At 39.4% G+C, this 13,280-nt stretch overlaps 1 protein-coding gene and 1 pseudogene across 1 annotated transcript; one reads left to right on the forward strand and one right to left on the reverse strand.

The window, feature by feature from the left end:
• The first annotated feature begins 442 nt into the window (after nt 1-442).
• On the forward strand, nt 443-5,140 carry LOC143888137 (F-box protein PP2-A13-like). The gene is made up of 3 exons (XM_077392457.1): nt 443-1,018; nt 1,382-1,500; nt 4,339-5,140. Exons 1-3 carry the CDS (start codon nt 701-703, stop codon nt 4,757-4,759), a joined length of 858 nt encoding a protein of 285 aa, XP_077248572.1. The 5' UTR covers nt 443-700; the 3' UTR covers nt 4,760-5,140.
• Nucleotides 5,141-12,115: 6,975 nt separating this feature from the next.
• On the reverse strand, nt 12,116-13,273 carry LOC143888781 (calcium-transporting ATPase 1, endoplasmic reticulum-type pseudogene; annotated as a pseudogene).
• Nucleotides 13,274-13,280: the final 7 nt, after the last annotated feature.

The following is a 13,280-nucleotide window of genomic DNA, read 5'->3' on the forward strand; positions in this document are numbered from 1 at the left end:
TCAACTCACTTGCACATGTACCTACATAGCTAGTTACTTTACTTCTTAAACTTACGGATGAGACACATCTTCATGCTGTTAATACAAGATCAACGGTCCGATAACTCACCCAGATGTCCCCATCATGGATTAGATTGATGTAACAGTCAATAGAAATATAGTCAATTTTTACAACCAAAGGGCAGTTCCTGATTATCCCCCTTTTGAAACCAATGGAGATACCAACATACAAAGAATTGTCAACGGGGGACACAATTTTGAAAAATTGTTAAAGAGGGTTGATAACCCCCTCTTGAATAACTCCCTTTTGGATGGTTCATAACCCTTATTTCGTCCCTCTCTAACAATTTTTTAAAAGTGTGCACCCCGTTGACAATTTTCGTATTTTGATTTACCCCATTGGCAATTTTTCCCATATCGTTTTTTAATGTTGGCTTGGATGCGAAACCAGGAATTTATTACACACTCCAGCTTTGAAACCTCTTGTATGTGTCTCTTTCTTCGTCTCTCATGAAGAAAATACAGCTTCAGCTTGGAGATCTGTGTCCGTTCACAAGAATGAAAAGGAGAAACCCTCTCCAACCAGCTTTTCTCTTCTGCTTTCAATGTCTCTTTCTCCCTTCAAAACCTTGAAATTTGAAAGGAATTAGTGTTAGGGTTCAGTAGTTTCAAGATCGCTAGGGTTAGGGTTTTTGTTTTCATGGGGGCTGGATTTTCTGGATTTGTTTCAGAAGAAGGAGATGTGGCTTCTCTTTTGAAACCTGGACTCGGAGACATACCTGAAGGTTGTATAGCTTCAGTTCTTCTTCATCTAGATCCGCCCGATATCTGCAAATTGGCGAGATTGAATCGAACTTTTCGAGGCGCGGCTTCGGCAGATTGTGTTTGGGAATCGAAACTTCCGGGGAATTATCAGTACCTTGTTGAGAAATTGTTCGATGAAATTCCTTCTGATTTCAGCAGGAAAGAGATTTATGCGTGGCTCTGTAGGCCGAATCCCTTTGATGGAGGCACCAAGGTCTGATCCCTCTCCTCTTCGATACATTGATTTTATAATCCTGGATTTTAGAAGCTAAAACCTAGATTTTTTGGGCTAAAATATTGATTTTACTAGACTGAGTGGTAACACAGCTTATTTACGCATTCAAAATAAATGTTTTAGGATTTACAATCTAGGTTTTAGCTTGTAAAATCAAGGATTTTAGAATATTGGATTGCAAAATCCTTGTAACCAAAAGGCCAGTTAGGGTTGGTAGGTTGGATAAAAATCCCTTCTTTCAATTTTATTGAAGAAACTGGAATAGGAAGAGGATTTATGTGGGTTTCTTAATCGTAAGTTGCTAAATTGGGCTTCTTCTTCTTCTTTTTTATATTTCTGTAGGAGGCTTGGCTGGAGAAGAGTACAGGTGGAATTTGCTTGTCAATGTCTTCAAAGGCGTTATCCATAACGGGGATTGATGACAGGAGATATTGGAATTACATTCCGACCGAGGAATCTAGGTACCTCTTTTTTTTTGGCTTCAAGTTATTGAATTATCCTTGGAGATGGAAAAAGACGGTTTTGAAATATATGATTATACATGCCTTTGTGATTATGAAATCCAAGTTTTTGCATGTTTAGTTGCCGAAAACCGCCAAGCCAGATTTAATTTGTATTGTGTTTTCTCTGCTCCTCTGGTTATCTGGTTGGACTCTTTGCACGATCATGAGCGATAACTTGAACTTTGTTATTAGTTGATTTTGATATGTTTGGGTTGGGTGTCTGTTTTTGCAAGTTTTTTACCTGGCTTATTATGTACCACTTTACAATATCATGAATCTGCTTTCAATTCCATTAATGGGTTTTGATCAGGAAATCACAGCTCGGTTTTATGGTCCTGTATCTTGATTGGGTTCCCTTTTGTCTTGACAAAGTGAAATGTTAAATCCAGGTTTCAGGAAGCCTTGCAAAATTTGAATCTTTTTTATGTGGGTCTTTGTTCCAGAAAATCCTGCGATAGCTAGAAGCCACATTGTTTGGCATGCATGTGGTTCTATCCCGAAAATTTTCTAGAGGGAGGAGGTTGGGTTTTCAGCCACCCTTCCTTTGGGTCGCACCAAATCTCTAATCTTCTAAAAGATTCAACAAAGCGCATTGCAAGGCCTTGTGTTCCAGGGTTGTATTTATTTTCTGCTCCATTTGTGGCTTTTGCATTATTGGTAGGTTGGCTTTCTAGAGGTGTATCCCTTTTCCGTATGTAATTCCTGTTCTGTTCAGTCTGTTAGAGCTTCTCTAGCATGGTAAAGTTGGGTTTTTAATCAATTCTTTGAAACCCTCTTCTTCTTCTTTTTTGAACTAGAAGTGCTTGAAAGTTTTGCACTTGGTAAGGGCAAATAGGCTATTTTTTTGTGAATGTAATAAAATTATCAACTTTTAAAAGGTTCGAGAGGTAAAGAAATTAGCCATGTTCTCTCGAAGGAATTTATTTTCCAGTGATTTACTTTCAAGTTTCAAAAGGATAAGGGTCGTTGAAGGCTGTGTTATCTAGTCTAGCATGCATTTGTAATGTGCTCTAACACCGATACAAAATGTCTTACACAGATTTTATAAACACTGGTTATAACATACACACTAGAAGCTTTAAAGATGAAATAGAAGTCGGTAACTATGGAACGCTAGGAATAAACGTTCCTAATTTTGGTTTACCATGTAATAAATACTATATAGCCGACCTCAACTAGTTTGGGACAAAGGCTTAGTTGAGTTGAGTTGATGTAATAGATACTAAATCATATACAGAAAATTTGACAATGCATAATGTTAGCCTTATTTGTTCTATGGTAATATGAAGTACATAGGCTATAACTCGTCACATTTAGAGTTTTCTATATGAGTACTAGACTCACACCCACCACGTCCAACCGGCTTTTACAGTATTTCAACAAAAAGGTTTATGATGATATTGTGATAATCACATGGTGTGTAATAAAGTACAGTGAATATATAATGCACATGTCAAATGGATTTTTGATGCGCAAGCATAGTAGTTGTAGAGTAATAGATCATACGATTTGGTTAGCTTATGCTCAAAATTGAATATGGACTGTCTTGTCTAAAGACCTGGGTTAACCTAGTTTGTAAGCTGTGGCATTATGGTCTAGTACGTTTCGTAGTGTATTATTCATTGAGGCTCCGTTTCTTTCGACGTAAAATAGGCATAAAACAAATTTTACACCCATTTTCCACTAAAAACGTGGGCATAAAATTTGTTTTACACCCATTTTACGTCGAAAGAAACAGAGCCTGAGCATATTATATTGTTTTAGACCTTCTAATTAGAAAAAAATAAAAGATACTTTAAGACATGCAGCTTTGCCGTGACTCTTTTTTTTGGAATAGTGAATACTTTATTAAACCAAAGAAAGCCCCAAGACCGAGGTGGTATAAAGGAGCAGTACAAAAGGAACATGACAGAAAAGTTAAAAAGAAAAATAAGAGAATGCAGAGAAGCCCAATGCTAGGACAACCACCACGGACACTACACTCTCAAGGTGGTAAGTGGTCTAAGAATAGTATCTCCTCTCTAGCGACTCCCGGTCTTGCTAAAGCATCAACATCCATGTTAGCTGATCGTCAGGCGTGTCAGATCTCTGTATCAAGTCCCTTAAAAGAATTCCAGATCTCCTCTATGGCATTAGCTAGTCGCTCAGGGTAGTTCCTCTCGTCTCTCAACCATCTTTCCACATTGAGGGTATCTCCCTCAATGATTATATATTGAATTTGATCCCGAATAGTGAATTAAACTCCCCTGAGGGGTGCCATAACCTCTGCCTCGATCGCTCCCTTTTCTCCAATTGGACCCGTAAAAGCTCATGGAACCTCTCTATCCACATTTCTCGACAGTTCCCTTATCCCTGTTGGGCCTGAATTACCAAAACTCGAACCATCGATGTTCGGCTTCAACCTCCCGGATCTAGGGTCAGAGCCCGTCAAGTGATCACTGCTCCACCTAATCTCCTCCCAAAACCTATGGAATGATGTCACCGAAATTCTCCTAAACATATGGAGAATCAATGTCCATCGAACATGATTGAGAAGATTCGTCTCTGAATACTTCGCACGCCTTTAGATGTGCATTTGAAAACGCTCATGTTCCTTTTCATCCATAAGAGCCACAATGTTCCTTTTCATCATTTGAAAATGCTCGCGTTCATGAAAGTCATGTCGCTTTCTTTGTGCTATTTTTCTCACATGTCTTAACATGTAGCTATTGATAAGATCAAGGTTACTATTGCTCAAAAACAAATAAAGTTGAAGTAAGGGTTATTTATGTAAAGTTTCAACTGTCTTGCCTGTAGATTCCGTACAGTTGCCTATCTCCAACAAATTTGGTGGTTTGAGGTGGGTGGAGAGCTTGAGTTTCACTTTCCGGTTGGGACTTATAGCCTCTTCTTCAGGCTTCAGCTAGGCCGGGCTTCCAAGAGACTCGGCCGTCGGATCTGTAATCCCGAACACATCCATGGATGGGACATAAAGCCCGTGCGCTTTCAGCTATCAACTTCAGATGGTCAGCATGCTTTGTCCCAGTGTTATTTGGACGAACCCGGAAACTGGATCAATTACCATGTTGGCGACTTCGTTGTCGAGAACTCCAATACATCAACGAAGGTCAAGTTCTCAATGACCCAGATTGATTGCACTCACACCAAAGGAGGTCTTTGTGTGGATTCTGTGTTTATATATCCCAGTGAATTTAGAGAGAAGAGGAAGGGTTTTTGAGTTGCAGCCAAGGGTTTTTTATTGCACTCACACCAAAGGAGGTCTTTGTGTGGATTCTGTATTTATATACCCCAGTGGATTTAGAGGGAAGAGGAAGGGTTTTTGAATTGCAGCTAAGGGTTTGCATTGCACTCCACGCCAAAGGAGGTCTTTGCGTGGATTCTGTATTTATATATCCAGTGGATTTAGAGAGAAGAGGAAGAGTTTTTGAGTTGCAGCCAAGGGCATTGTATACATAGAGATATCTATATATTTTCCCTTTTGTATTATTTTGAAAAACAGGTGTGTAAAATGTAAATACTGGTATGCTCTCTATGGCATTGCCAAAGAAGGTCTTTGTGTGGATTCTGTGCTTATATATCCCAGTGAATTTAGAGAGAAGAGGAGGGTTTTTGAGTTGCAGCCAAAGGCATTGCATGCATAGAGATATCTCTATATATCCTCCCTTTTGTGTTCTTTTGAAAACATGAGGTGTGTAAAATGTTAGTACAGGTGTGCTTTAAGTGGCATTGCCAAAGGCCTTTTGAAGCCAAAGGGGACTGTATGCAAGGTGAGTGTAAAATTTAAATACAGGTATGCTTTCCACAGTATTGTCAAAGGCCATTTGAATGATTCATCCTTATGGTGTGATATTACTGAAATTTTGTTCATTTTCTTTTCAAAAGCATTGGGTTTACCTTAAGATTTTCAATTTGTAAACAAAACAAAGCTAATTTACAGCTATAAACTAGCCTACACCTCTTTCTTCTTCAAGTGCTCGTCGTGGTTCCTGTGAAATCTCAACTATTGATCACAAAGCTCCCAGATTTGTAACCCTCTTCTCTAAGACTCCTAGGGTCCTACCCGTACCAAACAAAGACGATAATACTATTTTTAACATGGATTTGTTTTGTACACCATTTATTTGTAGATCTTATTTTCTGGGATATTTAATCTTTTTTTTTAGCTTGAGACATTTTCTACCCTTCATTTTTGCTTGACATTTTCTTGGTGGGCAGTGATAAATGACTCCCAAATATCTTAAATCGACTCCCTATGCGTCTGTTCTCTCCTCTGGGTTAGAGAGAGAAAGAGGAGAGAGATAGACACATGGGGGTCGATTTAAGATATATGGGAGTCGATTTATCACTCCCCTTCTTGGCGTCAAACACATTTTCTTAACTAAGAATTTCACAAAATGGTATGGGTGCCAATATAAAAAGTAGGGGTTACAAATATCATCTAATAGATGAGAGCATGAAAATTTTGGGCGAAATCATATGTTGTGGCGCCCTTTCTCCCAAAAGGATGATGAGCAGGAGAATTTGGGGAGATATTATATGTTGTGCGCCCCTTGTGTTCTAAAGAAAAATAAGGATGGTCCAAAGTAGAGGTCAGTAATACTTGTTCAATTACCCAAACCATTTATTGATCAGTCTCCATTATCCACTTTATTGATTAGTCTCCATTGTGGATAAGCAATGCCTGAAAAAGCCTTTTCATTGGAGGAGGCTTTAAAGTTGGGATATCTAAAATGAGAGAATTTATATGATGGTGGCCGTGAAAACACGTGAAGCCTTAAAAAAAAAAAAAGTAGGTACGGCCCACTTTTTTCAATGATCCAAACCGTTCATCTGTTTGGGCACAATGTAAACATCATATAAATTCTCTCTAAAATGATTGCCACTTCTGTATTTCCGTTTCCAATAAAGAGTGTGGTACCCCTACGGTCAAGGTGGCAATTAGGGCGTGTCGGCCCGCGGCACGGCACGATTGCTACAGTGATGTGGGCTGTGCCGGGCTAGGTTTGCCGGCCCGCCGGCACGAACCGGCACGGCCCGCGGCACGGCACGGCACGGCATGGCCCACTGGCGATTTTGCCTTTGTGTTTTTTTGTGTTTTTTTTTTAAAATTTTGTGTTTTCTCAAAAAAAACCCCTTAAAGTTAGAAAAAACAGCTAGTGAGGGCGGGATTTTCGGAAATTACATTGGGTAATTTCTTGTGTTCCAAAAATAACATTCTCAACAACTATATTTGGGGGGATACTTTAGGGATTACACATGTTTTTACTAAAATAAACCCCAACAACTATATTTGGGAATACTTTAGGGATTACACATGTTTTTACTAAAATAACCCCCCCAACAACTATATTTGGGGGGTACATTAGTGATTTTACTTGTTTTTACCAAAATAACCCCCCTAACAACTATATTTGAAGGTACTTTAGGGATTACACATGTTTTTACCAAAATAACCCCTCAACAACTATATTTTGGGGGTATTTTAGTAACTCATTATATTACAAGTCTTATAAATATCACTCTCCCTCAATTCATTTCTCACCCTCAATTACTCTCTTATTACTTTCTTATTACTCTTCCTTTCATATTACTCTCTCTAATCTTCTCTCTAATTACATCAAATTCTCTTATTACATCCAATTCTCTTATTACATCCAATTCTCTAATCGAGGTGCTTAACAACTTGCGGTAATTAGTATTCAAGAAGGCGCTTAACAACTCCGTGGGCGATTCAAGCAAAGTTGAGGTATTTAGAATTTATTTTTTAAAATTTACTTATAGCCCATCTTTGTAATTTTTTTTAAATGGCCGGTTCAAGTGACCACTATTTTCAACCAAATGAAATTATGGGAAATGATGAATTACTGGAGGCTTGTGTAGAACCTTGGAATGATGATACATATACTCCAGAATACGAATATCAAATTGCTCATGAACCTACCAAAGGACCTTGTAGTACTAGTGGGAGTCAAGCTCCTAATACTAAAACGTCTAGAGGTACGATTTCACAAGTATGAAAGTTTTTTACCATTGAAGAAAAAAAGGATTCTAAGGGAGCTTTAGAACAAAGGGCTATTTGTTAATTATGTTTAAAAGATTTTAGTTGTAAAAGTAAAGGTGAAACAGGGCACTTGGCAAGGCACTCCACTGTTTGTAGTACAAAGCAAGGGTCATTAGACCCTAAACAAACCCAATTAAGCCTCACTTCTAGTTCATTAGGAACTTTTTCTTATTCTCAAGATAGGAATAGGAGAGAACTGGCATCATACATCATACAAGATGAGCAACTATTTATTATGGCCGAAAGTAAAAGATTTGAAAAATATATTCAAAAAGCTCTAAATCCTGCTTTTAAAAAAGTGACTAGAAATACTATAAAACCAGATTCTTTTAAATTATTTATTGAAAGCAAATAACAATTGATTTCAAGTTTTGAAAATTTTAATGGAAAAATTGCACTTACTTCCGATATTTGGACTAGTAAACAAAATCAAGGCTATATTTGTGTAACATGACATTATATTAATTCGAACTGGATGTTAGAAAAAAGAATACTTAGTTTTACTCAATTAGAATTCCTACATAATGGTCATTCTATATCAAAATCTATATTCTCTACTGTTCACTATTTTAAAATTCAAAATAATTTTTTTTTCTATTAGCTTCGATAATGCTAGTAATAATACTGCATCAATAGGGTTATTAAAATCTCAATTGAAACCTATTTTAAATTGACAACTATTTCATATTAGATGTGCATGCCATATTTTAAATTTAACTGTACAAGATGGTTTATCGGAAATTGCACCACAGATAGAGATTATTAAGAATTGTCTTCAATTTATTCAGTCTTCAGGGCATAGAAGACAAGAATTTAAAGCTTTATGTAAAATTTTAGGAAAAAACTACAAAAAATCCCCTTAGATATTAAAAGTAGGTGGAATTCAACTTATAAAATGTTAAAAGCATCATTTGAGTTCAAAACTATAATTACAACATTTTGCCAAGAACATATGCCTCCACCTTGCAATCATACTATATCTCTAGAATATTGGAATAGTTGTGAAATTATTGCAGATTTATTAGAAGTATTTTTAAATGCAACTAATCTTCTTTCCGGTGTTTACTATCCAACCTCACAATTAATTTTGGGTCAAATATATAAAATTACTATTTGTTTTAAAAACAATAGATCAAGATTGGAAAATGAAAGTCTACTTCATAGAATGAAGGATAAATTTAGAAAATATTTTTAAGAAATTCCTCCTCTATATTTTTTAAGTACAATAATAGACCCAAGGATCAAGTTACAAGGTTTAAAAGTCATTTTAGATGCATGCAATGAAAACGCAGGTATTGGATCTGAGCATAGTATAGATGAGATTATAAATTTATTACATTCTATGTATGCATTTGTGGACCCCGATCTCGAGGACGAATGAGCGAGGGACACTGTGGACCCCGATCCGAGAGGCGAGGCGGGGAGGGACGTGCCCCCACGCGAGTCAGTCTCAGGATCATCCACGTGAATGGAGAGCTCTACCAAGGAACTCTCGAAAGAAGTGCCTCTCACAGCATGAGTGGCGATATAAAAGGTGAGATACCTCTCGATTCGGGGACTAGCCCAGATTCGAGGCGTACCTTAAACAAAGAAGAGTCGCCATCCAAGGAAGTGGGCCAAGGATCCCATACTATGCTCTGTTGCAACGGATAACCAGAGATTATAAAAAGAGGGTTCGTGCCTGGTTACGAATTCGGAAGGTCTGAAGAGTACCTCATCCGCCCAAGTGCAAGCACCTGGTCTCTTATGCCATTTGTTATTGATTTTGAAGAGTTTTGAGCGAAAGTCATATGAAATGGGAACATATATCTCTGAGAAGGCCTGTGGACCCCGATCCGAGAGGCGAGGCGGGGAGGGACGTGCCCCCACGCGAGTCAGTCTCAGGATCATCCACGTGAATGGAGAGCTCTACCAAGGAACTCTCGAAAGAAGTGCCTCTCACAGCATGAGTGGCGATATAAAAGGTGAGATACCTCTCGATTCGGGGACTAGCCCAGATTCGAGGCGTACCTTAAACAAAGAAGAGTCGCCATCCAAGGAAGTGGGCCAAGGATCCCATACTATGCTCTGTTGCAACGGATAACCAGAGATTATAAAAAGAGGGTTCGTGCCTGGTTACGAATTCGGAAGGTCTGAAGAGCACCTCATCCGCCCAAGTGCAAGCACCTGGTCTCTTATGCCATTTGTTATTGATTTTGAAGAGTTTTGAGCGAAAGTCATATGAAATGGGAACATATATCTCTGAGAAGACGTCTACCTAATCATGCATGTCTCAGAGATGAAAATTAAACACATACACAAAATTAATGAAAGATGTGTCACCTAAGCAAAACTAGGTTATAAGTGACATGCCTAATGGGTGTCTAAGTTCTGGTGTGCAAACACATGCATGTTACAGCTAAATGTATAGGATCTGTACATGAAAGTAAGAAAACACAACAAAAACATACAACACAAATCAACTCTATACCTGACTGGACAAAATGAGTCCTAACTCTAATGCGACCTGACTCGGACCAAGATGGCCGTCCATCCCAGCTGCTCTACGTATCCCGGCCTCGGGAAGAATCGGAGTCAACGTAGTTCGATGCCCTATTCTAAACTATTATGCCTAACCATCTAAAACCGCTATCCTAGACTCGATTCCACTAGACTCGACTGATTTTTAAAGCTTTTTTGTACAATTGCTTAAATTCATGTGAGTTGTGAGTTTTAGGACTCTATATGCCCTAATTAATGCAAGTTGGTTAGCCTTAAGCTAATGCAAGTGGGCCCTATATCCTACGTGTAACTAGGCTGTGCAACCTAAGGAAAACCATGGGCTGACTATATGCTTCCTAGTGTAGCCATCGGTTCGACTAAATGTCTAACCGATCGACTCGAGGCCTCCTAACTCTAGGGACACTCACACGACAGGACACACCATATCAACAAATCAGGACAGACTCCTAACTCTAAAACACCCTAAATAGCTAAGACAGACTCCTAACTCTAGGGAAAGATCTTTTTCAAAAAGGTTTTGAAGAATTTTTATATTTTTGGAAAGGTTTGAAATGTTTATTTTTTTTTTTTAAGGTTTGGCTGGACTTGGGATGTGGATCCCAAGCTGCACTACGTACCCTATGGGAAGGGATCAAGCCAACGTAGTTCGGAAACGATTTTCCTAACTACTCCTAAATGACTCAAGATTTTTGAGATTTTTGGATTTTCAGATGTTTTTTATGTTTTCAAATGTTTTTGAAATGTTTTTGACTCAAGGGGGACAAATTCTATCATCATAAGGGGAGGACAGACTCCCGATATCCCGCAAAGGTTGGACAGCATCCTATGCTTTACGGGGGAAAAGAACAGAAACACAGCTCTGCAAGGGTTGGACAGCATCCTATACCTTGCAGGAGCGGATAGAAAAACATGATACGATGAGAGGTAGAATAGAATCCTAACCCCTATGATGATAGGACTGACTCCCTAGACTAAGGACAGATTCCTATGCTAGTGGACTATCAAACTAAGATAAAGCTCACAAATAATAAGGAAAAAGAGACCTTGTGCATATTTGGCAAAGGTAAAACACCCAGCCGGGCCGGACAGCTACCTAGCCCTAGGGTGCAACAAATGTGCAACCCAATACCCATAAGGGTCGGGGTATGATGCCAAGCCGAGTAAGGTGTTCTCCCAAAACCAAAAGACGCACAAAGAGGAGGTCTAGCAAGAAAATGAGACTGGATAAGTCTCTTAGACACAGAGGTAGGATAGAGAAAATTGCTAACGAGACTAGGCAAGTCTCCTAGGCACAGAGATGAGATAGAGAAAAATACTAGCAAGACTGGGCAAGTCTCCTAGGATGGGCTTGGGCTATCACCTTCATCGCCCTCGGCAATGAATGGGTTTTTATAATCTAAGATATCTGAAAGGATGAGAGGTCTCTACCTAAAGAAAGAGGGAATAAGAGGGAAGAGGGTATTACCACTACTGGGTAAGTCCCTCCAATGATGGGCTTGGGCTAACGCCTTCATCGCCCTTTGCAAAGAAAGGGTTACCTAAAGTGTAAAGGCATCTAAAAGATGAGAACTCTCTACCTAAAGAAGACGAGAAAAGAACAGAGAGTACTACCATATCCGGTAAGTCCCTCTAAGAAACTTCATCTTAACATATCCTTGCAAACCCACCAAAGGTAGTAGGACCAAAATTATAAGCGCCAATCTCCAGTTAGCTACCATGGCTATCACAAGTCCTGATGTGATTGTTGCTATATTCTATACCATAAGAGTCAAAGCATCTCCTACAAGGCTTCGCATGGTTGAAGCATCGGCCGATAACCTTGCACTAATTGCCCCACTTGAATTTTCAGGCTCATCGAACCAACTGATTTCTTGGTGCACCACCCTCTCAAATGACAAAGAGTGGATACATTGAATGAGCTTAGCCCCAGCAACTCAAAATAGAAAATGTTGCATTGGCAGTGCAGCCAGAGAAATGGCCCCTACACCCACAAATGTCACTGCCCAAAACCTAGCATCTTTCCGAAGCTCGTGCGGTGGCTCGACTTCTGCATCGCCCAATAAGTTTCAGAACCTCATCGATTAGGATCACGGGTAATGCAACAGCCAACACTAAGAGCCATTCATTCAAGCTGAGAGGAACGATATCAAACACTTGAGCAAGGAATGGAACATAGAGGATCAAGAAATGAAGGCTGAAGGATATAGACATGGCGAGGAGGAGCGCCATGGGCTGACCCAAGGTGGCATCACGAAGAGGCTTGTATCCTCGGAGAGGGCATTGAGGGAGTTGAACATTTCGATGGCGACCAAAACGGAGAGGGAGAGGTTATGGCCTTCACTTTGCCTAAATGGAAATAATCACAGGCATTGCTGTCAAAGGAGAACACTTGAGCCCCAGCAGTGAAGGTAGACACTGTGAAGTTTTCCCAGGTTGGGCATTGTCTCCAATTAGAGAGCTGGGAATATAAGAGACGAGTGTGTGGCCGTCGCTGCTCAAGTCGAAACCCAAGAAGGAACTTTGGGTGTACCATATGATGAAAACTCCCACAGTGACTAGACCTATGTAGATCCCAATAACCAAATAGCGAAATAAAATCCATGGTTCTGATCAAAGAATCATCACTTCTTCGAGGGGGGTCTTCACTATATCATTGTCTGGAGGGTTGAATCCCAAAGCTGTTGCAGGTAGGCCGTTGGTAACCAGATTGACCCACAGAAGCTGAACGGGTATCACCCCTTCAAGAATACCTACAGCTGCTGTTAGAAATATACAGGCAACTTCACCAATATTTGGGGAGATCATGTTGGATTTGTTAGACCAAACAAATTTTACTATCAACAGTGATTATAAACAAACCAAATGTAGATCCAAACTAACCAAATCAGCAAGAACTACACATTAAGCATGAATTAGAGAGGAGGAAAAAGAAGTACCTGAGTTGTTAGTGATATTGCGAAAGAACTGAATCAATCGAGAGTTGCAGGTACTCACTAGATCATTAGGCTGGCCTTCAGATGTATATCGCAAAGTTGATAGTAGTGAACGGATATTTCCTTCTTTTCCATTTGACCATTGTCGTATCTTAGCTTCTGAAATTTGAATTTCTTCTTGATGTTGATCAATTCGTGGGAGTTCTCTCTGGTCCACAGATATATGTTCCACCATGCAGTTC

Source organism: Tasmannia lanceolata, unplaced genomic scaffold (assembly GCF_043159265.1).
Source record: "Tasmannia lanceolata isolate RefF3 unplaced genomic scaffold, GAP_Taslan_0.1 ptg000012l, whole genome shotgun sequence".
Classification (NCBI taxonomy): Eukaryota; Viridiplantae; Streptophyta; class Magnoliopsida; order Canellales; family Winteraceae; genus Tasmannia; species Tasmannia lanceolata.

What these genes read in the sequence shown, in the direction of transcription:
- LOC143888137 (XM_077392457.1), top strand. Translation starts at nt 701, where the DNA reads ATGGGGGCTGGATTTTCTGGATTTGTTTCAGAAGAAGGAGATGTGGCT. An exon ending in CCTTTGATGGAGGCACCAAG is followed by an intron (nt 1,019 to 1,381) that starts GTCTGATCCCTC and finishes ATATTTCTGTAG; the next exon opens with GAGGCTTGGCTGGAGAAGAG. An exon ending in ATTCCGACCGAGGAATCTAG is followed by an intron (nt 1,501 to 4,338) that starts GTACCTCTTTTT and finishes TCTTGCCTGTAG; the next exon opens with ATTCCGTACAGTTGCCTATC.